General features: G+C 53.3%; 3 protein-coding genes across 5 annotated transcripts in view; 2 read left to right on the forward strand and 1 right to left on the reverse strand.

The window, feature by feature from the left end:
* VDAC3 (voltage dependent anion channel 3) overlaps window positions 1-24910 on the forward strand; it is a 107797-nt gene that overhangs the window by 22889 nt on the left and 59998 nt on the right. Inside the window, exon 1 of one of the 2 annotated variants that reach the window (XM_075736807.1) lies at window positions 20705-20708. The exons of the other annotated variant lie outside the window; for it this stretch is intronic. The gene's annotated coding sequence lies outside the window, so the exon portion shown is untranslated. Of the gene's footprint in view, window positions 1-20704; window positions 20709-24910 lie in introns of those variants that run through there. 2 annotated transcript variants of the gene reach the window in all.
* Window positions 5220-14459, forward strand: NCAPH (non-SMC condensin I complex subunit H). 2 transcript variants are annotated; one of them, XM_075736793.1, is made up of 17 exons: window positions 5220-5488; window positions 5577-5670; window positions 5990-6082; window positions 7082-7220; window positions 7716-7834; window positions 8171-8360; window positions 8944-9035; window positions 9179-9384; window positions 9857-10005; window positions 10544-10650; window positions 10896-11018; window positions 11328-11435; window positions 12059-12226; window positions 12570-12686; window positions 12933-13018; window positions 13361-13436; window positions 13939-14459. In XM_075736793.1, exons 1-17 carry the CDS (start codon window positions 5289-5291, stop codon window positions 13996-13998), a joined length of 2127 nt encoding a protein of 708 aa, XP_075592908.1. In that variant the 5' UTR covers window positions 5220-5288; the 3' UTR covers window positions 13999-14459. The 2 variants fall into 2 exon arrangements, with proteins under 2 accessions (XP_075592908.1, XP_075592909.1); XM_075736794.1 differs by having other exon boundaries at window positions 7719-7834.
* On the reverse strand, window positions 15015-23303 carry LOC104641977 (STE20-like serine/threonine-protein kinase). Its single transcript, XM_075736774.1, has 18 exons — window positions 23088-23303; window positions 21975-22139; window positions 21795-21843; window positions 21411-21560; window positions 21262-21334; window positions 20676-20870; window positions 20243-20324; window positions 20044-20157; window positions 18084-19949; window positions 17853-17989; window positions 17149-17272; window positions 16805-16984; window positions 16572-16701; window positions 16341-16465; window positions 16073-16258; window positions 15824-15949; window positions 15622-15735; window positions 15015-15488 (listed from the first exon to the last, which is right to left on the reverse strand). Exons 1-18 carry the CDS (start codon window positions 23232-23234, stop codon window positions 15381-15383), a joined length of 4071 nt encoding a protein of 1356 aa, XP_075592889.1. The 5' UTR covers window positions 23235-23303; the 3' UTR covers window positions 15015-15380.

Genomic DNA, 24910 nt, shown 5'->3' on the forward strand with positions numbered 1-24910 from the left:
CGTCCGGGTTGATTAAAAGGGTTTAGGGAGGTAATGAGAGCAATTTTCAAGGGAGGTAAAAGGAGAAAGAGAAAAAAGGAGGGTTGTTCTGAACCACTCTGCTTTCTGCAGAGGCATGCAGCCATGATATCGCAACAGCAGATAATATCTGTATTGAGGGATGCGTAGCTGATTGTTACAAGCTGTTCAGCATCCAAAAGCTTCTCTGATGCATAGCATAATCAAATGGCTGCAAATTTGCATTTAAATTGAAGAATTTAGGAATCCTTACCCCTAAGAGGAGCAAGCCTCCTTGGGTGACACTTCTGGCATCTCAGAGCCTTCACAGAGGAAGACAAAAATTGTGCGTGACAAACCACCCTCCATAGCCTGTCCTGCCGCCCTTCGCCGAGATGTGTGTCTCTGAAAGACGTGATTGATATCCACACCCAAACAGCACCAATAACCCTCCAGAGAGCAGAGTCCCTGTTAGGTAGGGTTGTGTTAAGATTTTTGTCTTGCAGCGCTAACGTTGTCAGCATTAAAACCTCTTCCCTCCCAAACCCCCCTGGTGTTCGACACCCGGGCAGCAGTGGCAGACACTAACCACACCAGGATTTCAGCAGCAGCACAAAAAAGGCCACAAAACCAGCGGCAGAGGCACACTGGGCACATCTCCAGGGACTTCTGAGTCACTCAGCATGCCCAAGGGATGGAGCATGCAGGGGATGGAGACAACGTCCTCCAGAGCAGCTCTGGTCTGAGATGGTCTCTCAAGATTTGTCAACAAAATCCTCCTCGAGGACTACACCCATGCTCTGTGCAAGCAGAGAAGCGTGGTGAAGCAAGCCATCCTGCTCTGCAAACTGTCGTCTTTTCTCCCCACACAGGGCACCTGCAGCACCCTCAAAGGCATTAGCACTTCCAAAAACACTGGTTGGGTTAGCAGCCTCTGCAAGGACTGAGAGTCCAACAGCCCACCAACTTCCCCTGGGATGCGGGGAATCGCCGAGTTTGCCCTCTTGGATTCACATCCCACTCTCCTCTCCCACATGCAGACAGAGCTGCGGGAGCTCGGCTCTGCTGTAAGCCCCTCATTCACAAGCACCAGCCTAGTTTGAAATAATTTCAAACTGTTAGGAGTCCTAAATTATAAAATAAATTGAACTGAATTAACAAGCCACTGACCCAGCCAGTTCATCTAACATCTCTGCAGCAGGTTCCTGCAGTCGGAAATGATTGCCGGTGCAATTCTCGGGGGCTGCAGGCTGGCAGTTGCATCCAAACCAGCCTGTCCATTTCTCTTCCCTTTTCTTGTAAGGGAAAATCGCCAAGAACAACAGGAGACACTGCGTGGGCACAGCCAGACCAGAGCCAGGGAGAGGCACAGCCTCATCTTGCTGCTGCTGGCCCTAACAGCTCAAGAGGATTTACAGCTCAGCGCATCCCTCATCTTCTTTCAACCCCACAATCTTATCTGGATTGCTCCGTCGGGACCTCGAGGACTCTTCCTCAGCTGGAAGTGCGAGCCTGCGCTGTGACCATGCTACCAATGATTTATACATTGCTGCACTTGAGGAGGAGTTCTTATATTTGATTTTGCAGCCATTAGCAGGTCTGTGAAATCCTGGATTTTATAGTACAAGTGCTTTACCTGGTGATAAAACACAAGGAATGAGACCATGCTGGCGTCCTCCAGGACCTCCCCACTCAGAGCCACGCTCTCTAAGGGGGGAAAAAAAATCCAACCTGTGTTTGTTAGTGCAACCTGTGTTACAGCCTTTTCAGATGTAGTGCTGAGCCAGGGCACAGGCAGGCTTCTCAGGAATGGGCTTTCCTAATAAAACCTTAGAGAAATCAAACCATTTACCTCTTCCAAGGTTTCAACCTCTTCCTTGTGCCCTGAGGTATGAGCATGACCACAAGTAGCTCTGCAGCAATAACAAGTGAGGCTGAAAGCAGACAGCACGCTCTGGAATGGAAAATCAGACAGAGAGGCTGACCCTAGGATGTTTGTCTGCAAAAAACGATCTTCACTGAAAACCAAAACCAAGCACCTTCCCAGCCACTATCGGCAGCCGAGCAGGTATTAAATTGCCTTTTATTACTGATATGAGCTACAGTTGTTTGCATAAGAATAGTACCAGCGAGTTAATAAATGCTCCTGTAGCATCTGCTCCAGCACAGGGAAATTACCAGATAATCTCTAGTTTACAGGTCATTTATAGAGGGGTGTGCCAGTTCAACAAGAGGAGACCCCACTTGTGTGACATCAACAGTCTTGGCCACTGCAGCAGGGTCCCACGGTGCACACAGAAGTGCCCCTGACCACACAGAAACCAGATCTTCAGCAGACCCATCACCACAGGCAAGTGCCCACCAAGTTGAGCCAAGGTGTGATGCTTGCAGGGGGCAGTAGCACCAGAAGGCTGCGAGTTCAACCCTCCCTAGCACTATTTTTAAGCCTTGCAGCTGGGGAAGATCCCCGTTGCTATGCTACATGTGTTGTGGGTCCAGAGCGGTCAGCACATCGCACCCCTGGGACCTGCCGAGCAGCTCAGCAGTCCCGCAGACATGACTGACAAGGTTTCAAGGCCATGACAGCAGCTGCGGCAGTCACACAGGACCACTCCCCCACTTCCTACTCTTCTCCTAAACTTCCCACCCCCCCTCCAGCACTTGTCTGCAGCTAGAAAACATCCCCCGCGTTCGGTGTCACCCCAAAGCTTCCCACAGCCCTGGCACGGCACAGGCAGGCAGATGGAAAAGTACCGGGAGCACAGCAGGCAGCAGTTGCTGCCTGGTGGGCGGACAGCCGGCTTTCCCTCATAAGTCATTCTTCCCAGCTCCCAAAGCAAACCTTAAATGAGCCTCCAGAATTCCTCCAAGAGCAGGAGAATCCCAGCACACCTCATTGTCTGGCAAACACCCACCAGCAGGTTTGAATTGTAAATCAAGTTTCCCAAAGTCCTGTCAGTGATTTATTAGTTGGGAAGCTGATCAAAGGGGGAGCAGCTATTTGTAAAAGTTCCTGTCACCAAATGACACATTCTTTTAATTTCCAGTTAAGTACAGAGCATGAATATTTCTGCCCTCGCTAGCATCGCTAATGGCTGGGAATAACCAAATGCTCCACACATTGCTATTGCCATGGCAGGAGTAATTTATTTGGACATTAAAGATGTTCATAGGTCCTTCAGCCACTTTCTTTTCAGATGTATAGCTGGAGATATTGATTTGTTTACAACAGCCATTAAAAGCTTCCTTACGAGGCTTTTGCTCACAAGAAGACACCTCACAAAGCATAACCTGGCTTTTACAGTCTCTCCATTTTAGTCTGGCCCAACTGGTGCAGCTGAGGGAAGGGGCCAGACGCCTTTGCTCAGACCCTGAGTTATTTGGGGACAAAAAAAGCCCTACAGGGTTTTTGCCCCCCACACAAGTCACTTAGTCCCTTGTGGCTTTTACAAGGGCCCTGGGCCTCCAGGGTGCTTGAGTTGTACTTACGAGTAGACGCCAGTCTCCAGAAGTTTATTCTTTTGCCATTTTTGGGGTGGCTGGAGTCAGTGCAGAAACTAGCTGATGGCAGAGCAATTCCTTGGACCGTCTGTGTGGGGAGCAGGGGGACTGCTGCCAGGGACACAGCGTCTTATCCGATTGCTGCTCCTGAGGAACGTAGTTGAGATCAAACCACATCTTTTCCTCATGCCCCATCCAGTGGCTAAGGCTGGAAGAGCACATTGCAGTCGGGAAGAACTCAGACATCAAACTGCAGCAACATCTCAGTCCCCAGTACCTCAATCCCCCAAGAGGGACTGGGGAGGCTGCTGCTTCACACACACCCCCCCTCAGAAGGATGACGGCTGGGAATGCTGGCCTGCTAGGGCTGGAAAAGCTGCTTGTCCCAGAGGTGGCAGTGGAGAAGCTGCTCTTCCCATCAGCTATGGGGTCATGGTGATGTGGAGGCAGGCACAGGTCTGGACCATCTAACTTTCTGCTAACGCTTCTTCAGTGCAGGACACGCTACAAAAATAAACCACACAGCTTTATTTCACCCACCGTGCAGCCTTGCCTCAACCCTCAGCACAGACATCTCTCCATACTAAAGCAAGGAGCGTGTCTCATCTGCCCACAGCCTAGGCACTTTCCCCAGCAAACCTCCCCTGCTAGTAAGCACAGGGAAACTAAAGCAATACAGATAACCTGGCCTCATCTGCTGAGAGCTGGGGAAACAGGTGAAAAGTTGACGTGGAGATACAGGGGAGCCTTCCTGTCACAAACACAGGCTGCCTTGGGCCAGACCAAGAGCAGAAAGGATTGGTTTTAGGAAGCTCTATGGTGTCCTCAATTACCAGTCTCTCTGCCTCCAGCACTGCAGTGAAAGCAGGAGCTCTCGCAGAGCATCCTTCCTTGGCCAGGCTGGGAGGAAGGGCACCGTGCTGGGCTCCAGGGCTGGAAGCAGCGGGGACGCCCTGAGGCTTCTGCTAGAGCCCCACCACGCAGGGCTGACACCTAAACTGCTGCCTCAGACTGGGCACAGCGAGGGCTTATAGAACACAACAAAAAGCACTTAGAGGGCCACGGGGTGCACGGAAACAAATTCAGAGGGCTCTAGGGAACACCAAACAGTGCACAGAGCAGTTGAGGGACCGCCAGAAGGCCCCTGGAGCGCTCCGGGGACCCTGCAGAGCAAACGGAAAGGTCCAGCAGACAGCCCTGTGGAAGTGCTTCCAACAAAGACAGGGACCCCGGGGAACAACAACAGGCAAGCGGAGGCCTCCGGGGCGGGGCGGCCCACGGAGACGCCAACGATCGTGAGGAACCACTGAAAGAAGACAGCGACTGAGAGGAGCGGTCAATACCTAAGCAGGTCGGCTCTGACGGTTCTTCCTCTTGCGAGACGGGCTTTCCCCGCGGCTAACCGCTGCTCCGCCAGTGCAAGAGGGGCCCGGGCACCACAGGCGGTGGATAGCAGCCCTCAGAGCGCAACCCTGGGCCAGGAAGACGGCCGCCCCACTGACACCCAGCCCCTGACAGAAGCCGCAAAGAACACTAACCGCTCCCGCCGCCGCCCGCCGGCAGACTGAAGGGCCACCCCCCGCCGCAGCCGTTGTGCCCGGCACATGCGCGCTACAGCGCGCGCGGCGATTCAAACCCTATAGAGCGGAGGGAGGGGGGGGAGAGCCGCGCTTGTGATTGGTCGTGGACCGGACCGGCCGTGAGCCGATTGGCCCGTAGGTGAGGATTGGGCGGGGCGGTAGTGGCGGTGGGCCTGAGGCGGCGAGGGCCGGTCCGGCCCCATCGCGAGCATGAGCGACCCGACACCCCGCCGGGCTCCGGCCGCCTCCCCCGCCCCGAGGGCCCTCGGTAGCACCGGCACCCCTGTGCTGGCCGAGTGCCTCGGTAACGACGATGAACAGGAGAGACGGCAACGCCGGCGCTCGAGAGTCACCGATCTCCAGCTCAGCAGCACCGACTCGCCGCTGGGCCTCGCTTCACCCGCCCCCAGGTACGGCCGGGCCCGGTGTGGGGAGTTGGGGGGGAGGGAGGGGGGTATGCGGAGGTGGAGGGTCCCCAAAGCACCGTGTCTCTCCCAGGCAGGCGGAGACATGGCTACCGGCCCCCCCGCAGTGGACCAACGCTCAGATCTCGGATCACTACAGCACCTGCATCAAGCTCTCCACAGAGAACGTGAGTCAGCCACCTCGGGGAGGGCTCCTGGACCCGGCCCCTCGCACACCACCTCTGTCTGGCAGTGGTTGCAAGGCCGGGAGGGATTTTAAACTCCTTGAGCCTTGGCTACACGGTTATTCTTCCAAGGCCTCTGAGCCACATCCCTGATCCAAGACGTGGCCAGAGCTGGGCTTCTGTTGCTGCCTTCCCAGCAGTAACAAAGTATGGACTGTATCTCCTTCGTCCTGCTGTAAATAACCCCGTGGGATGAGGGTTCAGACAGTTTTGACAGGTGTTATTTGCCAGGGGATCAGTTCTGAGCTGTGCTTTGTTTCAGAAAATCACCACGAAGAACGCCTTTGGATTACACCTGATAGACTATATGACCGAGATCCTGAAACAGAAGGACTCTGAACTGACCAACTTCAAGGTGAGAGGAATCACTGCCTGGTCACGGTGTTGCTTTGTTTCCGACTGGTATTTAACCTAAGGTTTAGTCAATAACAAGCCTCAATAATGCTAAGGTAATTGAAGTGGTTACTTGCACTAAAAATACCTGGTAGAGGCAGCACAGTCACTTTTCACAGAAGCTTACAGTGTTGAATCCTTTTGTACCACAGAAATTAAAGGCTGGATTCTTTCAGTTATGGTCCTTCAAAAGGAGATCTTTTTTAAAAGTAAGACTTGTGAGACTTCTGAGGTAAATACTGAGTGTTGCAACCAGTTAGAAAACAAGGCTGGAAAGACAGGAAGTTAGTGTGTCTAATTCCTGGACTAATTTTGATCTGAGATGGATCAGAATAAGAACTTGCCAGGGCAAAGATGTTCTGACTGTAACAGTTCACTGATTCTAGGAGGGAGAACTGAATTCTTGGATGAATGAACAAATGAACGTGGTCTCAAGGAACCCCTGACCTAGCTGTCTTACTGAGGAAGGGACAGGAAACAGTGCACGGGTTTTCAGTGGGTGGTTCTTCATCTTCTGGCCTTCAATCACTTTATCTGTGATTGAAAAGACATCTCCTGCACTTCCTTTGACTTCATAATTTGGGAAAATAGAATTATACCAAGAGGCTGACCCAAAAGAAAGCGTGAAGGAGAGGTGGAGGAGAGAGGTCTCTTGGCAGATGCAAGTCTGCACCTTTCTGCTTCTCCCCATTGCTTAATCTTGGCAACTTTTTAAGTATTCTGTGTGATCCCTTCCACAATACCTGATAAGGCTCTGCCTGGGAAGACACATCTTGACCCCTGCTGTGCACTTACGTCTCAGTAGGTTTCAGAATAAATCCTTTTCCAGTTGTTCAAAATTTTGTTTGTAATACAGAGCATTGAGAAATTCAGGTCTGCAGTTTGTCTTCTGCGTTTGCATCTTCTAGATGAGACTTTTTCCTTTCTATTTAAAAATAGCATATTTTGTTCCTTCTGTCAGATAGCAGCTGGCACGCTTGATGCAAGCGCGAAGATTTACGCCGTGCGCGTGGATGCAGTCCATGCAGATACCTACAAAGTTCTTGGAGGCCTGGGCAAGGACTCGGCACCTACAAAAAACATGGACACCCCAGAAGGAGGTGTGCCATTCGTTTGTTTTCTGTTAAGCCGTTACTATTCCACCTGTGCGTTAAGAGATATGTCAGTGTACTTCCATAGCACCCCTGAATTTCGAAGCACTTTGTACATCTAGGAGAGTGCTGCTAACTTCATTTCTCAAGGGGTGGGAAATCCTAAATTAGTTTGCCTGGGTGTTCGAGCAGGGAGGGTGGAGATGAGAACCTGAATCTGTTGCTCAATCCTGTATTCAAGGATTTAGCCTGTCAGATTTGAATGCACACCAAAGGTTAAGAATGAAGTGCCTCAGTCTTTGCTGTCCTTTGCTTTGAAATAAAAATCTGCGGTTAAGATAAAATAGAGTTGATAAAAAGAAATGCAGCATCCAGCCAATGAAACATTGGTGTTTCATGCTAATAGATACCAGTCGTACAAACTGAAGTAAAAGTTGTTCTATCTCTCTGTAGGGTATTTTTAGCAAGTTTTCTAAGTGTAACTTGTTGTTCCTTTCCTTTTAGAAGACAGTCCAGCTCCTGAGTCTGTCAAGAGAGTTCAGACAAAGAAAAAGCACTCATTCAAAACCATCGAGCAGAACTTGAATAACATCAATGTGTCGGAGGCTAATCGCAGATGTGAGGTGGGTGAAGGGAGGCTGCTGTAGCAGCTGTGTTCTGGCAGAGGAAAGGAGATGTCGCCTCATCTTTCTCGTTTCTATTGTTTTCCTTATTGTGCATTCCTCTCTCGGGCTCTAACGTTGACACGCACGTCTGTGAATTCTGCTATTATAGCAAGATTGTTCCTAGTCATGTATATTCCTCCTGTGTGAGGCAGCTGTGAGAGCTCTCTCCTTGCTGGAAAAGATGCGTGGGCCATTCTCCCTTCAGATCTGTGCTTAAAAATCTCCTGCAGAGACCTGCTTCACCCCCTCCATCTACTCCACTCCTTGATTCTTTGCTTCATTCTGTACCTGTAGGTTGATCCAATGTTCCAGAAAACAGCCGCATCTTTTGATGAATGCAGCACAGCTGGTATTTTCCTCATCGGGCTGCATACCCAAAGCTGCCACAGCGAGCTCCTCTTTGATTCAAAGATCGTGCCTCTCCCTTCTTCAGAGACGCTCACGCTACCAAACTCTGATCCTGTAAAAGTGACGGATTTAAAGTGTGAGTGCCGGTAACTGCTAAGAAAAGGGACCCATGCAGACCTTTCGATCCTTTTCATCTCCCAAGCGTGTTCATTTTTGTCTCAGCCAGCTTGAGTGCTTTTGTTCACTGCTTGGCTACCCTGTGGTGCTGTTGCTCTGATTCTGCTCAAGTTGAGACCAGTTGCTGGAAAAACAGGATCTTTGCAGGTTTTTAGATCACTACGTGTAGCTTAACCTCTGGCAGGTCTGTCACACCGCACGTATATGTGGTCTGAACTGTGCAGCAGTTGAAATGAGTGTTCTCCAGCTTAAGGACTGACCTTCTTAGAGTGTTTTGAGCCTGTACACACTACCAAACCCTGCTGCTCTGATCAGATTCCCAGTGTTATGCCCACCCTCGAGTTAGGGTAGCAATTGAACTCTTTCTTTCTGCTGAGAAATGAGCCCGACTGCTTTTTCAGTGGGCCCTGCGCTGCCCTACGTGCAAGAAGGGCTGCCTACATACGTGGCTTTGAGCATGATTTAATGCCTGGTACTTGCTTTAGGTGCTGGTTTTTTTCATCCTATATCTAATCTCTCCCCCTTGCTCTCCTTGTCTCTAGTCCTTCTGGCACAGTGCATTGAAAAACGCCCCATCTGCTCTTCGCTGGCTGGTTTCCAGTTTACAAAGTGGGATGCTGAATCCCATGATGAGGTATGTTTGTTAGCTCTGTGCCAGGTGGGATACTTGAGCTGTAATCTCTGCGATCTGTGAGATACACAGGGCAGCGGGAATGTTGCACTGCAGGAACACTGATATCCTGCAATTTTTTTCCTGAGCACCTTCTCCTCCTACAGTCAGTGTCAGCCCTGTTGGATAAATTTAAGAAGAGCGACCAAGTGTTTGATATCAATGCGGAGATAGACAGCGATGTGGAAGACTGTGTTCCTACCGTGCCAGATGACAACTTCAATTCTGATTCCCCCAGGAGTAGAGAGGCAGACAAGATTGGGGAATTCACAGAAAACCTCAACTCCTTTGGAACAGTCCGCCAGAGCAAGAGGTAAGTAGTCACTGAAAACTCTCTAAATGTGCTTTGATAGCAAGCGACAACTTCTGACAGCTCTCTGGGAAACCTTTAATTTACTGTGTACATGTTTCCTGTCTGGCTATAACTTGCTTTCTGCTCCAGTTTCGGGTATGTCCAGGAATGCTTTACAGTAGTATCTCTACCCTCCAAGACGACCTTTCTGTATGGTCACATTTCCCCAGAGTGATTGCTTGTCCGCTTGCTCTGCTGCCTGATTTCCAGCCTGCCCTTTGCCAAATCCACCTCTGTTTCTGCAGCAGCTTTACAGCCTCCAGACAGCGCAACACCCCAGTACCGTTCACTGATTAAAGAACAGGAGCCCTGCACACATGCAGGACAAAGCGAGCGATGTCTGTACAGAGCTGATCTGGATATTAAATGCACACTCAGGCCCAGTGCGAGCCAAAGGAATGATTTCACTGAGCGTCCTGTGTGCTCTTTCCAGAATTGATGTGGTTCCTTTTGGAGATGGAGACATCGGGACCATGTGCCTTCATCTCTCCATGAAACCGGGGGAATATTCCTACTTCAGTCCCCAAACTCTGTCAATGTGGGCCGGCCCAGAGCACTGGCGTTTCAAACCTCGACACAAACGTATGTATTTAGAGACGGTGGCTCATACACTACAGATGTGGCTACTGCCAGGTCTGGCTTACCTTTGGAGATGGGTGGCCTCTGTGTCGTAAAGTGGGGACAGTAAAGAAAGGGACAAGCCTGCATGGCTCTTTTCTAGCCAGCTGGGAAGCAATACTGACTGCCAGGAAGGCTCTCAGTCTCACGTGGATCCGTTGGTGTCTAACGTATTCTCTATTGTTTGGGTTTGTTAACGATGCTCAAAGTTGAGGGGGTGTCTCTCACTGCAGCAATAGGAGATACCAGAACTAATACAGCTCCTGCTGTTGTTTCCCACCTTCTGCATAAAAACTGAAGAGTAAATTACACTTTCTGCTTCTATAAAAAGATACTGATCCCTTTAAAACACAAAGCTGAGAACCACACCTATTGCTTTACTGTAACAAAGGCAAAAGTCCTTGGAGGTGACCTTTCCATGTGGAGCAGATGCTCAAGTTAGGAGTGATCTTCTTGTCCTCGCTCTGTCACCGAGCACTGATCCTTTCCCTGCTTTCTGCAGTAGATTCTGACTCCGAAAAAGAGACCAAGAAAAGGAGTGCAAAGAAAGCATTTGAAATTAATTTTGATGAGGATATTGACTTTGAGGCACATTTCCGTAAGACCAAGGTACGTGCTGAGTTTCTGCCCCTCTGCAACCTCCTTTGCCATATCACTATGGCTTGGAACTGTCATCTGCAACCAGCTCATCTCACGCACTGGGTGCACTGACTGGACCAGTGTGGAACTCCTCTTTTGAGGCATCTCTGAACTTGCTCCCTTTCAGACAAAAACGTGTTCAAAGCACTTATTTGTGCATTAATCTTCCAAGTAGTGGATAGCTCATGGATAATGGCATCTATTACCTTCCCCAGGCATCTGTAACTCTAGCCAAATCCATTCTAGAAAGCCAGAATGTGAAGAGCACCACGCTTCCCACAGACTTCAACTATGACCCTAACACCATTCTCCAACTGTTCCTCAAACCAGCTGTTAAGGTAAGGATCTTCTCCAAAAGCCTGTTGGCAATGATTCCATGCCCAAAACCAAATGCTTGAAGTGCTTCAGGATGTTCCTCAGGGCTGGAGATGGGCCAGCACGTCTCTCACTGAACTCACCTGGATGCCGAAGCGGCTGTGCTTAGCTGTTGCACTTTACAAGGGGCTCGCTAGAGAGCTGGTGTGCAAGGAGGAGGGAGAGCCAGCAGGCTCGGAAAAGGGGAGGTGATGAAGGAACAAGGTGCAGACATTGCTTGGGGAAGTATTTAGAGTTTTTCCCTTTCCTGACCTTTGGTCTTGTCTCTGTAGCTCTGCAGGACATCTGAGTCAGACAATTTGTTGGATAACGAAGACGAGATTGGCGAGTACGATTACAACAACCCCAACGACACCTCCAATTTCTGCCCTGCATTGCAGGTAACTGGAACAAGAAGATTTCTTTCCACTGCCTAGATTTGATATGCAATGGGAATAATTTAGGGAGAATCTGTGTCCAGAATTAATTACTAGGGAAAAAGAATTGGCACTGCAGATTATGACAAAGCTACAGAAGTGTCTGTATGCACCCCTGTCCCCTCACTCTAACAACATCAACTAAACCTTCTGCCTTTGGTGTTTGCCAGTCAGTTTGCTCACTCAGTGCCATCACTCACCTCTGTGGTCATCTCTTCACAGTGAGGTTTGCTCCCAGCTGTTTGGAGCTCCTGTTGAAGTCGATTTCTTATAAAGCTTAGGCTTTCTGCCAGGCCAGTGCTGCCTCCTGAGTGTGCTTAGGACTGGCAGGAGAGCCCTTATCTCTGTTATCTTTCCGTGTAGAACAGCCTTTTGATATTCTGCGCTCTAGGTCTCCCTTAGGTTTAGCCTTAGCCCAGCCTAAACACCCTGGGGAGAGGCTGAACAAGAATGTGTTCCATGGGGAAGGTGGGCAGGTATCGCCACCCTCCTGAGAAGTGGGTGCTCTTGTTATGTCAGTGCAGGACTTCTCTGGCTCCTCAAAGATGTCTCTGGGTGGCCTCACTGCTGTATCTCTTCTTGGTCAGGCTGCAGACAGTGATGATGATGATGACCCCGTTCAATTCATGGGTCAGACGGGGGAGTTCAACCTTACTGTCCACCCTGAGGGTCAAGACACTGAGCCCAACAGGGTTGTTGGCGATGTTGATATCACAACGTACGGAGAGCTGAACCTCATTGCTGAGCCCCAGAAGGTAAGGACTTGTATTGTCACCAAGCTGTGAACTGCTCACTGGGCAGGTCTGGAGCAAAGCCTCTTGATGCCTCGAGTGGTCAGAAGTGCTGAGACAGCACTTTCTCTAGTGCAGGATTTCCTGGGTTTGCTACTGGACATTTTATTCCCAGATTAATTCCCACAAGGACATTAAGTTAAAGGGAATTAAAAAAAATAAAAAAAAATAATCAAAGTTTTAGTAGTAAGATAGCATTCACCGTTGTTCCCAAGGAGAACCATGTTTGGATTGTTCCTGTGGTCCTGATTGAGGATAGTGCTGCTGCTCAGTTGCTCTTAGCTAACACTCAACTCCTTTTTCTCAGGTCAATAAGATAGCAATCCAGTATGCAAAGACAGCCAAGAAAATGGACATGAAGAGTTTGAAGAAAAACATGTGGGACCTCTTGACTAATGGACAGAAGAAAGAAACAGTGGCAGAGGTGAGTGCTGGGGGAGTCAGATACCTCGATGGGCCCAAGGATAAGAGAATGCCATGCGGGTAACTGTGCTTAACTCCTGCAGACACAGTCTTGGGCAGGTTTAACAGCAATTCCTTTCTAGTAGTCTTCCTCCCATGGGATGGTTGATAAGGACAGATGGAGCGTAACTTACAGGGGTTTTTCTTTGAACACAAGGCTGAGTGCTGGGGAGCAAAGTCTGTCTCTGTCTGTCTTTTTACTAAATAGATGGAAGATGCAGAGGAAGAGAACAACACATCAGTGGTAGCAGGCGAGAAGGTCTTCAGCAACATCACAAAGGAACTGCTTCACAGGTAGAGGGGCCCTAAAAAAGGCTGGGCTGAAGGTGGGGGACAGACTGCAGCTGAGCTTGGGCAAATGCTGACCCCACTGCGTCTGTCACAACTTACTGACTGAACCCTGATGGGGAAAAATGTCTTTTCTCTCGCTCTCTGGGTTTGCCTGGGGGAGCTACGGGTTGCATTCAGCTTGGCAAATTCTTCGCTAGTGGGAGTGGAAAGGTGGAAAAAAGCAAATCCCTGGGGAGGAGTTAATCTTTGGCAACCTGGTCCTTGCAGGCACACTCCGGCTGTCGGGTTTCAGTGTGCTCTGGCCATCCTGACCTTCTCCCTTCTCTCTTTTTTTCTTTTTTGTAGGCTGCCTTCTGCCATGGCTAACAATCTGTCTGTCCCCTTAGCCTTTGCCTGCCTCTTGCATTTGGCAAATGAGAAGGTAAGTGCAGCATGTACACAGGAGACATGGCAGGAGCTTAAAGGGAACAAAAACTAGGCTGATTTTTTGCTGAACAACAGCCTGTGGTTAAGCACTCGCAGCATTTCCAGCCTAACTGCTGTCTGTCCTTCCTTGTCCTTGGGTCTGGTAGCAGAGGAGTGAGCACTTTGTTGCTCAGCTTTGTGAGCATTTCAGACTCTGAAGCAGTAGCCAATGGGAAGAATAATCTAAAATTACTGTACAGATGGAGAAACAGGCATTGTAATCTTATTTACTGACTCTTTGTTATTACTGTTGTTCCACTGTGAGCAGGGATAAGAGGTGCAGGAAAATCCGGTTCAGAGGCATCAAATAAGGTCTTGCATGTGCTGATGGTGACAGAAGGGGCTGGGGTCATTCTGAACCTTCATTGTGGGGTTTTTTTTTTTACGCCAGGCCTTCAGAGTCAGAGGGGAAGAGTCTGTCTTTGTCAAGCTTAGCGTTTGGTTTTTTTTCCCCCCAGAATCTGAAGCTGGAGGGCACAGAGGACCTGTCCGATGTCCTAGTGAGACCAGGCAACTGAGCCCTGTGTGGAGCAGGCCACTGGGGCTGATCCCCAGGACAGAGCTCAGCTTCCCAGCTCACCGGTGCTCGCTCTGGACCATCTCATCAGTGGCAGATTTTTCTCCTCCCAGCACCATTGCTGAGAAATCCCACTGGTCTCTGCACCTCAGGAAGACTTTTAAATCAAGGATATTCTACCTAAACATAGGACCTGTACAGACGGACAGATGCCGCTCAGCCTACCTGGCTTCTGCCATCTTCAATCTGTCAGCTCTTTCCTGGATCTGGGTAGCGGAATTTCTCCATCTCACTGTGAACTGCCAGTGCCTGCTAGCAAGAGGCTCCTCTGTGTCACCCGCTGTCTGTCTGTAATTCCCAGTATGTGGACTCATGTCTCCAGTTTCTCCTGTAGTCCTATTCATCCCCTGAAATTATTTACCTTTTATACTGAGCTTAAAGATAATAAATTGCTAAAGACTTTGTAGATGGGCCTTTGAGATGGGGAAGGAGGAGTCTCCAAAATAGGACCTAGGAGCCGTGGGGGATCGCACAGCCGGAGCATCACCATCCAGGACCCAGCCCTCAGTACCTGAATGATGTGAGCAGGACCAACGTGGAGATGGTGGCCAGGTTCTACCAAGAGTTGAGATCACCAGGCAACTTCATGGTGCTCAAAGCAGGTCCAAGATCAAGCCAGAAAGTTGGTCTGCAGGTCAGGATTGGGTCTGAGGTGACGAGGCAGGGAGTGCTCCCAGCTACGCAGTGACTTGACATCCTTGAGGTGAGCGTCAGTAGAGCTCCTGGGCTGTGGGTCAAGGCCCCTGGTGAGGCTGGTCAAGGCCATTAGGGCTTATTAGTGCCCTCAGGGCCCTGATGAGGTAAGTGGAGAGCAGGCTGGGCACGGGACACCCCTCCCTGAGAGCTGACCTGAGGGGGGAGGTTGGAGACTCGGGATGCACTGGTGGGGCACAAGGCAAGAGTTTTTAAGTAAAATAGCCACAAACAGGGACTTTTGTCAGGAAGGGATGTATTTCCTTGAGTTGCAATTCAGCTGAGGGGAGATCTGCACAGGAAGCTCCAGCAACTCCCCTCTATCCACAGCTTCGACACCAGTGGGGGAGACTTCCCCGAGGGGCTTCTGAGGTGATTCGAGGTGGCCGCATGTGCTGCGCCCCAGCCCCTCCAGCACAGTGAGGGCGGGCTCGAACACAGCCCCACCTGCCACCCTTGGGATCCATACCACGTCCTGCCCGGCCGCTTGGCCCCCAGGCTTGGCATCCCCAGGGCAGCCACCTCTTGCGTTGCCTTTGAGATCCTTCAGTCCTGTCTCCCAGAAGAGCCATGGGACCAGTCCCCAGGCAGCCACCTGCCTCTCACTCCCCCATAATCCATGGCATAGTGTCAGGAGGGGAGGTGGAAGAAGCGGGTGATCCTGTTTCTGCTGTGGGTGCCATGCAGTCCACCTTGCCGCTGCACCGGCAGCGAGTTCTCCAGTTCTTCCTCCAGCATCTGGAGTAGAGAAGCAACACTGCCATATCCCATGCCCGTACCCTGCGTTGCGGCGGGGAAAGCAGCCCTCCGTCGCATCCTGTGAGGTGGACCAAGATGGGGAGGGGATGCCCCCAGCTGTGAGAGCACTCACCTCCTTACGGGCAGCCAGCCGTTGCTTCCACTCACTGAGCTCCATGGTGTGCTCCTGGTCCAGCCGTCCCAGCTGCCTCTTCTCCTGCTCTGCCAAGAGCTGCATCTTCTCGCTCTGGGAGACAGAAATGGGAAGGAAGGTGCTCGAGGAGAGGTAGCAGGGATGCAGGAAGCCCCCGGGGTGGACAGCTTTGCAGCGGTACCTGCATCTGCTCCAGCTCTGCCAGGCTCTCAGCCTGCTGCTGCTGCAGCCGCTGTAACTGCTGCGCTTGCTGCTCCTGCTGCTGCTGCACCTCTGCTTGCTGCCGCCTCTCCTCCTGCTGCGCGAACTGCAGGGGGGAGGAGCCCGCATCACCCTCCCCTTCCCCAAAAGCCATTGCTTACAGCTTTTTGGGGACTTTCCCCATACTTTGTGCTGGGGAACCTCATTGGCCCCAGAGAGTTCCTTGTACCTGCTTGGCCCTCTCCCTCTGCTTGGCCCCATTAGCCTCCTGGATCTTCAGGCTGTCCTTGAAGAGGGCCAGGCGGACTTTGGCATCGCAGCGCTGGCTTTTCAGCAGCTGAGCACGCTCCTGCACCTGCTGGCTCCTCAGATCCTCCAGCAAGAGCTGGTGGAAGCGGTTCATCCTCTCTGTCTCCTGGGAAAGGGGCGGAGGGTGAGCCGAGAGGGGTCGGGAGCCCACAGGGCTGGAGGACCATCACCAGCGGTTCCCACCTCACCTTCTCATGGCGCTTGCAGAGCTGCTGCCTCTGCAGTGCGTGCTGCTCTTTCACCTGCTGCCTGAAGAGCTGGTACTTCTCCTGCAGGTGCCCTTGCTCCATGCTCCACACCACCGACTCACGGGCTGCCAGGCAAGACCACAGCACCATGACCACCTCCAAAAACCCCCCAGCCAAACCCTCTGGTCCCCTCCCCAAGAATCTCATCCTCCTACTCCCAGCCCAGTGCACCTCTCCTGAGGCTATGGATCTTGCTGATGCACTCCCAGTCGATGGACGTTATCTTCTTCTTGTGATCCTGGACAACCCTCTGCAGGGCTGTGTTGAGTTCCTCTTGCTGCTGCTGCAGGAACCGCTGCTCCTGCAGTGAGCAACAGAGGGGCTTGGTCCCAGCACGCAGGGAAGATGGTCCCCAGGCTCCTGGTGACACACCTGGGGGAGCCAGCACTGCCCCAGACCCTCACCTCTCTCCCATCGCCCTTCAGCTCTTGCATCCTCCTTACACAGTCCTTCTCCTGGAGTGCCTTAAGGCGCTTGGCCTCATCACGCAGCCTCACTGTGTACTCAAGCTCCTGGCGCTCCTTCAGCTGCCGGTAGCGCCGCTCCAAGCTCTCCACCTCCCGGTCATAAAACTCCTTCTTGCTCTGCCATGCAGATATGGTTAATGGAGCTACAGGGACCAGAAGTGGTCACCAAAGCAACCAAACCCCCTCCAGACCCTAGCATCTCCCACAGTGGGAGCCCAGCACCCCCTTGCACGTGTCCCTCTCTGACCATATCATAGACCAAAAGACGATGGTCCTTTTACCGTCATCTCCTGCTCGATGTGACGAAACATCTGTTCCCGTTGCTGGTGAAACTTCTGCTCCAGCTGGCTCTGAGCTCGCTGCTCTTCCTTCTGCAGCACTCGCAGCTCACGGAGCTCCTGGCGCCTAAAGGTTTGGGGAATCGGAGTGAGAGGGGGCCGAAGGTGGCCCTGGAGGCACCTCTCTCTCTCCCAGGATGGCTAACTTGTAGATGTCTAAAGGAAGGGAGAAGCTCAGCCCTGGTGCAACATCATGGAGAAGACTTTATCGAGCAAAAAAGAAAGATGGGACACCCATTGGGTCCACGATGGCCATGCTCCCAAGCTCACCTGATGACACTGTCCCTCCATCTCCCCTTTCATCCTTTGCAACTCTCCCTGGGTAACATGAGAGCTTATGGGAGAAGATCTTTCCCTCTTCTTTCCTTAAGCTGGCTGCTGGACACACCAGGTATGGGACTGGGCAACATTTTGGCTCCTCATGTGTCCCTACTGCACAGCACTGAGGATGCAGAGAAGGCCTTGCTTGTGCTCTCCTGCTTGGGTGGACCCTGGCCAGTGAGGCAGGTGGGTTTTCCAAGGCTGGAGGTCAAGCACCCACAGACCCATCCTCCCTCCCACACTCTCTCCCCTTTGCCCCTGGTCCTCCTTGACCAGAAATGGGTGGAAGATGCCTGGTGGTGTCCTCTGCTACCAGCATCACTTACCGAGTTGAGCGCACCATCTCATCCCTCGCTGCAGCCTTGCCAACAGTCCTGGCGGTTGTCACGCTGACCTCCTCCCCATCCACCACAAACCTCCGGGTTTTCTTGACCATCCTTTGGAGCGAGGCAGGTTCCTGTGACTGGGAGCAATGGTTTGAGCTCAGATGGCCCAAAACTACGTAAACCAAACATGGGAGCCCATGCAAGGGGGACAGCTTCACGTGGCCATGTTACCTGCAAGCTCCTCATCTGCTGGGCTTCCCTGGCAGAGGGGAAAGGCTGTGCTGCTGCAGGGAGGGTGCTTGAAGCTTGTACATCTGCAGGCTTTTCCAGAGAGGATGGTTTCTCTCCTTGCTTTGACGTGATGGATGGATCTGGTGTTTTCCCTGCTTCCCACACTGCCTGTGCCTGGGAAGAGGTGTGGACAAGGGCAGTGTCAAAGCTCACAGTCTTTGTGGCCTTTGGATGTCCACCAAGGGCCTCCTGGGGCTCTGGCACTGCTCTGTGACCCTCCAAGTCACCCATCTCCTCTCCAGGTCCATCCCTTGATGATCTTTCAGGAGCTGGAGCAACCTGCACCCCATCTTCTCCAAGCTCTCCATCATTTCCATCTTGTCCTTTCCAGCCATTCCCAGGAACAGCCCTTGGCTGTTTGTCTCTGAGGCTGTTTTCCACTTTTTCTTCTGTTTCTTCTTTAACAGGCCCCAGGATCTCCATGCAGGAAGAATCCTCAGCTGAATTTTGGGCCTCCTCACTTGCAGGTCTCTCTCCCACCCATGCTCCAGAGGCTGCCTCCAGTTCGTCTCCCGCCAGCATCTGTTCCCCCAGGCTGGCTGCATCTCCTGCTGAATTACCATCTCCAGTTAAACACCCTTTTACAACATCTGCTTCCACTTCTGCTGGCACTGGGGCTTCCTCGGGAGAAGTTTCCACCCCAGTTTCAGCATTGTCTGTCGCTTCCTCCTCATTCCTCCCCACCTCCTGCTCAACCAGGTCCAGGGGGTCAGGGATGGGCTCACACACAGCCGAGTTTCTCTCCCTGCTGCCCCTCTCTCCGGCCGGGGGCTCCTGCCACCCTTTGAGCACATCGGACTGCACTACAACCTCCTCTCTCACACTGGGCATCAGCAATTCTTCACCCCATGGCACCCTCTCCTCCACCAGCTCAGTCTCCCCCAGCTCTCCAGCACCCTCAGGTCCCATGGGTGCCCTCCCTACTCCATTGCCATCCTTCCCAAGGCCACCTTCAGCCCCAGTGGAGCCAACCTCAACCTTCAGGTCTACCAATGACCGAGTAACCCAGTGCTGATGCTCCGGCAGTGACTTGAAGCTCTGGGGTTTGGTCGCTGCAGTCCACAGGTCCAGGGCTGCCACGAGCTGCCCCGTGGCCAAGCCTCTGCACCAGTCCCCATCCGTGAGTACAGGCAGGGCTGGTGAATTACAAGTCGAGTCTCGGCTTGACCCCTTTTTGACATTGCTTTTGGGGGCTGAAATGGGGCTTGGTTGGGCTGCAGGCTGTCCCTCCGTGAGTGTTTCAGCCACCGGTGATGTGTTGGCACATTGGCTTTCTTCCCGGGGCTCTACCTTAGCTCCAGCCTGCTCTGCCTTCAGCTCTTGCAGTTCAGCAAGGTCTCCTGCCCGCCGTGGCCCCAAGGGGAGCTTGGCTGCATTGCAGGGGGTCCCCAGATGGCTGGTCTCCTTCTCCAGATACCCTTGAGTTTCTCCTCCTGCCTCTGCTGGAGATGATGTCCCTTGAGGACCATCTAGCACCATCATCTCCAACCCACTTGGCTTTGCCCCGTGCTCCTCCTTAGCTGTTTCTTGGGACTTCATTCCTCCAAAAAACGACCTGCGCCGCATCAGTTTCAGAAACTCAGATGGCCTCTTTGCAGGGAGTCTCATGGAGCCCACGGGCTCGGACCTCCTCCTCATTTGCTTCAAGAAGTCAGATGCTCTCTTCGTCCTGGGCTCTGCCACCATGCAGACATCAGATAGGATGCCCGGCTCCTTGCCAGCTCTCCCCACCGTGTCCAGAGGCTGATGCTCCAGGGGACCCTCTGGCATTGGGGGGCAGGAGGACTCTCCATGCTCCTGCCCAGGCTGTGGGGTGGACAACAGGGGAGAAGTGAGGCTCAACAAGCTCGTGGAAAGTGTTGGAGGGATCTTGCACCCCAGCCAGCCGCTACTCACGCACCAAGGGGACCAGACCTTCCTCATCATCATCATCTTCCTCCAGCACATCAGCCCGGGCTTCGGCCACCAGCTCCCGGAGTGGTCGCTTGTCGGAGATGCCCGCCACGAAGGGGTGCTGGGTGGGAGTGAGGGAGGTGAGCAGGGACAGCACTGAGAATGGGTCCTACCACCCCAGGCAGGTGGCAATGAGTGCTACCCACCTGCAGGAGCTGGCTGGCTGACCACCGTGCCTCAGGGCTCTTCTCCAAGGACTTCCTTAGGAAGTCCTTGAAGTCTTCAGACCTGTGGGATGGTCCCTGTGAGCACAGAGCCAGAAGTCCCCTGTCACCCCCACTGTGGTCCCCAGAGAGCTTGGGATGATGCCAGGGACACTGAGGCTCTGCTAGCACCTTGGCAGGAGGTCCCCACCCTGGTGCTGCCCACTGGTGTCACCTTCTGTGGGCAAAGGTAGTGTGATGGGAAACCTGTGATGCCACCTCTGGAGCTGGGCTTGAAGGAATCACAACCAGCATCACCCATGGTCCAAGAGCCCACCTCAGCTGCCCAGACATGGCTTCAAGCAGGAGGTGCCTCATGGGACAACTTCCCCCACCATCACCGGCGTTGGGGTGACATCTCTGCACGGGGACTCACCACCTCTTGGGGTGACGCAGGGTGGGCGGCTGGGACTTGGCGATCTTCAGCAGCACCCGGAGGGGGTTCAGCTCATGGTGGGGTGGCTCCATCTCAGCCATCTCGATCAGCGTGATGCCCAGGGACCAGATGTCGGCCTTGTAGCCATAGGGGCTCTCCTTGGACGTCTCACACTGCACCACCTCCGGCGCCATCCTGCATGTGAGAGAGAGGGAAACAGGTCTGGCCTGCCTTGGGCTGGGGGCTAGTATCTCCCCTGAAACCAAACCCAGGTGCCATCTCCTCCAGAGACAACTCTACAGGCAGAAGAGGCGAGATTAGACCCCCAACTCCTCCAACGCTACCCCAAGAGAGCTTGCACCCACCAGCACCCCATGTGTCCTCTCCTTTCTCAGTCTCATGCTGCTGAGAAGCCCACCCTGGAGCTGGTGTTGGTTGGAAGAGGAAAGCTCTGGTTTCTTGAGATGCTCTGGGTGTCGAGGAGCCAGTTGCAAGCATCCGCAGGAGGAGTGGGATACCTGGGCTCCCCCAGCCCACCTGCACCCCCAAATCCCACCATCCCCAGGGATTTCTGCCTCACACCTACCAGTACGGGGTGCCGATAAAGGACACCCGGCGCTGGACGGTGCTGGAGTTTTTGGCTGAGACACCAAAATCGGCTGCAGAGCAGAAAGCGGCAGTTAGAGAGGATCCCTGGGGCTTCGCTACTGGCCCCCCAATTCCCCAGGGACTCACCCAGCTTGACGTCCCCGTCGAGGGTGAGCAGGACATTGCCAGCCTTCACGTCCCTGTGGATGATCTTGCAGCCATGCAGGTACTGCAGCGCCAGCAGCAGCTGCTTGCAAGCTGCTCGGATCTGCTCCTCCGTCAACCCTTTCTCCAGCTCTGCCATTAGCGCAAACAAACCCCACTGCTAACGATGCCTCTTGCCCAGCACCCCCCCAACATCTCCCGCAAAGCCGGGAGGTACCCGGAGGAAGAGGCACCCCAACCCATCATCCTTCTTGGAGATGCTGCACAAGCCCAGGACTCCCTCCCTTGCCGTGAAATTCGGCAATTCCACCCCAAACCCTCCGATGGCTGCGTGACAGCCGGAAAAAAAAAAAATTAAATATTTACCCAAAATTGCTGCATCCACGGCCCCTCCGGGACAAAACTCCACCAGGATCTGCAGGGAGATGTTTCCCACCCTGGTCTGCAAACGTGTCCCCTCCAGACTGAGTCCCCCAGCCCCAAGACGCTGGTGGGACCCTGGTCCCTGCCCGGGGCGGGGGGGGACCAGCACCCTCTGCAGCTCACCCAGAGCCGCCCATTCCAGTAGAGCGCATCCAACAGCTTGGTGATGTTGGGGTGGTCACAGCAAGCCAAGATCTCAATCTCCACCACATAGTCCTCCAGCTCCTCCTCGCTCGGGGTGTCAATCACCTTGGCGGCCGCCAACATCCCCGTCACCTTGTTCTGCGCCTGGGGGTGGGTGTGTAGGAGAGGTTTTGGGGGATACAAAAGGAGCAACCCCACAGTTTTTGGTGAGGGGGAAGTTTGGACTTGTCGCATCCTTCAGTGCTGCTGAGCCAAATGCCTGACAGACATGGGGACCCCACTGTCACCAGAGCCAGGAAGGAGAGGGGTGTATGGCCGCCTTGTGCATGGGGCTGATGGGCAGGTGGCCCCGGTGTAGCCATGCCACCCTGCGTGTGGGTCCAGAGCAACCCACTGCATTCCAAAACCCTCTGTGTGGGTCCAGAGCATCCTGATGGATCCCAAACCCCGATGCCCTCAGTGCAGCCGTGCCACCCTGCACGTGGGTCCTGGAGCATCCCATCATATCCCAAAACTCTCTGGCAAGCTCCATCCTCCCACAGATGCAATATAGCCACATGGGGGCTCAGCAACCCCCCCCACCTCAAAGACCTTTTGGTGGTTATACAGCAAAACCCCACCCTGCAAGCAATGCTGAGGCATTTGGCTGCCCCCAAAAAGCCAGAGAGGGAAGAGAGGCCGGGTTTGGCCAGGGCAAGCCCAGGCGTGACTGGGGCCATCACCGCCATGCGCCACCGGCCCCGGAAGGCGGCTGCTGCTGCAGGTCTGACAAGCAGCAAATTTGGGTTTCCTGTGGCGCTCAGGCTCTGAACGTGGTTTCAAAGAAAAACATCCCCGTCTCAACCCCCTCGCTCCAAGGTGGCAAACACCCACTGGCAAACAGGCCAGCTCCATGAGCCGGTGGCTTTCCCTGTGCCAAAGGTTGAGCCAGCACCAGGCGAGGACCCCGCCATCCTCTGCTAGAAATTTGGGGCTGTTTAGAGGCTTTTTAGCTTCTTGCACCCCAGAAGCTGCACAATACAAGGCAACACTAAAACCAAATAATTTGCAAAACCCTTGAGGCACCAGTGGCATTTTGGGGTGCTTTCCTACCTTAAAGACCTTGCCAAAGGCACCATCGCCCAGCTCGCCCAGCACCAGCCAGGCCTCCTCGGGGTCAACATCCCGCCTGACGTGCTCAAACCGCCTCAGTGGTTTCTTCTTCTCCGAAAAGCCAAAAAGCCGTCGGAGAAAAGCCATGGGGCCACCTCCATGCAGAGAAAAATGGGGTGGCTGGGCTCGAGCTCCTCCACCAAGCACCTTCGCAGCCTTTGCAGCCCTCGCTCTTCCTCCTCTGCGGGCAGGAAGGGGCTGAGCACTGCCCCAGATCGCGCAGGATATGCCGTGAGATGGAGGTGCTGAAAAGGAGATGCTTCGCTCCCCACCTGTCGCATCCCACCGCTGGGTGTTGATCGGGACGGGAGAAAGGGTCCGTGCTCACCCAAAGGTGCTGGGCACACCCCTTACACCCTCACCAAAGCCAAAGGTGCTGCCCACCCCTCTGTCAAAGCCACGTGTCTGGGTATACAGGGGGGTCCCTGGGCCTCCCTCTGCAGATATACAGTCCTTTACGGTCACAGGTGCTTGTATAGGTGCACAACCCCATGGTTTGTTTGTTTGTTTGTTTGTTTTATACAGCCCCATGCACAGCCCTGGCTGGGGTCAGCAGCAGCCACGCTCACTGGGCAGGCTGAGCTTAAATAGGTCCCACAGGTGTTGGGATGCCCCGGATGAGGTCATTAAGCCTTATTAGTGCCCCATTAATTAATTCTCCCTGGAAAGATGCTTGTGGTTAGGCTGGTGTGCAGCTGTGCTGTTGTTTTGGAGGAGGGTTGGGGTGTAAGATGTTTGTAGTGCCGCTGGTACCTTGTTTTGCAGCCTCCTCTCAATGGGAGGCACCCAAAGCTCCCCCAGCACCCAGGGTGCTGCAGCAGCACCCAAAAGCATCCACCTCTGGCTGCTCCCTGAAATCAAGGCGGTTTTTACCTCCTAAAAAATAAATGCCTGTGCTGGTGTGGGTGAAGCATCTCCCCAGTGTTGGGGGGGGCTCAGCTCATACGGGCTCTCTGAGGACGCTGTTTTCCTGGTTATTACATGGGTTAATCATGGGGTAATTAAATCCGGGGAGCTATTTTACGGCTTTATATTCAGAGTTCATAGCGTCAGGCTTCAGAAGAGAGCTGCGCTTCTCTACCAGCATTAACCAGTGACATTAACCCACGGGAGGGGGGTGCTGGTGATTCCCGCAATCCCAAAGCCCCATGAGATACCAAACCCTCTCGCCACTGTTTGCTTCCCAAAGGGATGCGGGTGCCGCCAGTGCTGCCGAATCTGGTGCCGTACCCAGCAGCATTTTTTGGCTCTCCTTTTCCTTCTCCTTCCCTTTCCCTCGTTCTCCTTCCCCTTTCCCTTCTTTCCCTTTCCCTCCTTCTTTTCCCTTTCTGGCAGAGGCCGGCACTGGGCTTTGCACACCGGCTGAGCCCTGACACCTTTCAATGCACCGATGGCCGTTATCACCCCAGCGACATCTTTCAGTCTCAGTAATTTCCCTTTTCCTCCAGCATCTCTTCCACGGGATTAAAAAAATACCACCCCCTGCCCTGGGGAGAAGCTTTCCCTTGAGTTCCTGTTGGAGTGGAGCCCCTCGGGTGTCAGATCCCACCCCAGGGGTGCTCAGGTTGCCCTGGGAATTTGATATATTCCCAGCCGGGCAAGCAGAGTCGATGGCAAGTCCCGGCAGGCTGGACCATGCACACAGCTGCCAGGAAGGGGAAACTGAGGCAGGGGACCCCCAGCATCCCCCCCAGCTTCAGAACCCCCCAGTTCTGCTCGAATGGAAACCGGAGCCAGGAATAGAAACCCAAGTGTGGTTTTCT

The sequence above is a fragment of the Balearica regulorum genome, chromosome 27 (genome assembly GCF_011004875.1).
Source record: "Balearica regulorum gibbericeps isolate bBalReg1 chromosome 27, bBalReg1.pri, whole genome shotgun sequence".
NCBI classification, from domain to species: Eukaryota; Metazoa; Chordata; class Aves; order Gruiformes; family Gruidae; genus Balearica; species Balearica regulorum.

Coding starts and splice junctions, on each gene's coding strand:
- NCAPH (XM_075736793.1), top strand. CDS start 5,289: ATGAGCGACCCGACACCCCGCCGGGCTCCGGCCGCCTCCCCCGCCCCG. Junction 9,036..9,178: donor ATGCTGAATCCCATGATGAG/GTATGTTTGTTA, acceptor CTCCTCCTACAG/TCAGTGTCAGCCCTGTTGGA. Junction 10,006..10,543: donor TTTCAAACCTCGACACAAAC/GTATGTATTTAG, acceptor TGCTTTCTGCAG/TAGATTCTGACTCCGAAAAA.
- LOC104641977 (XM_075736774.1), bottom strand. CDS start 23,234: ATGGCTTTTCTCCGACGGCTTTTTGGCTTTTCGGAGAAGAAGAAACCA. Junction 21,844..21,974: donor ACTGGAATGGGCGGCTCTGG/GTGAGCTGCAGA, acceptor ATCTCCCTGCAG/ATCCTGGTGGAGTTTTGTCC. Junction 20,158..20,242: donor CAGCCAGCCAGCTCCTGCAG/GTGGGTAGCACT, acceptor ACTCCCACCCAG/CACCCCTTCGTGGCGGGCAT.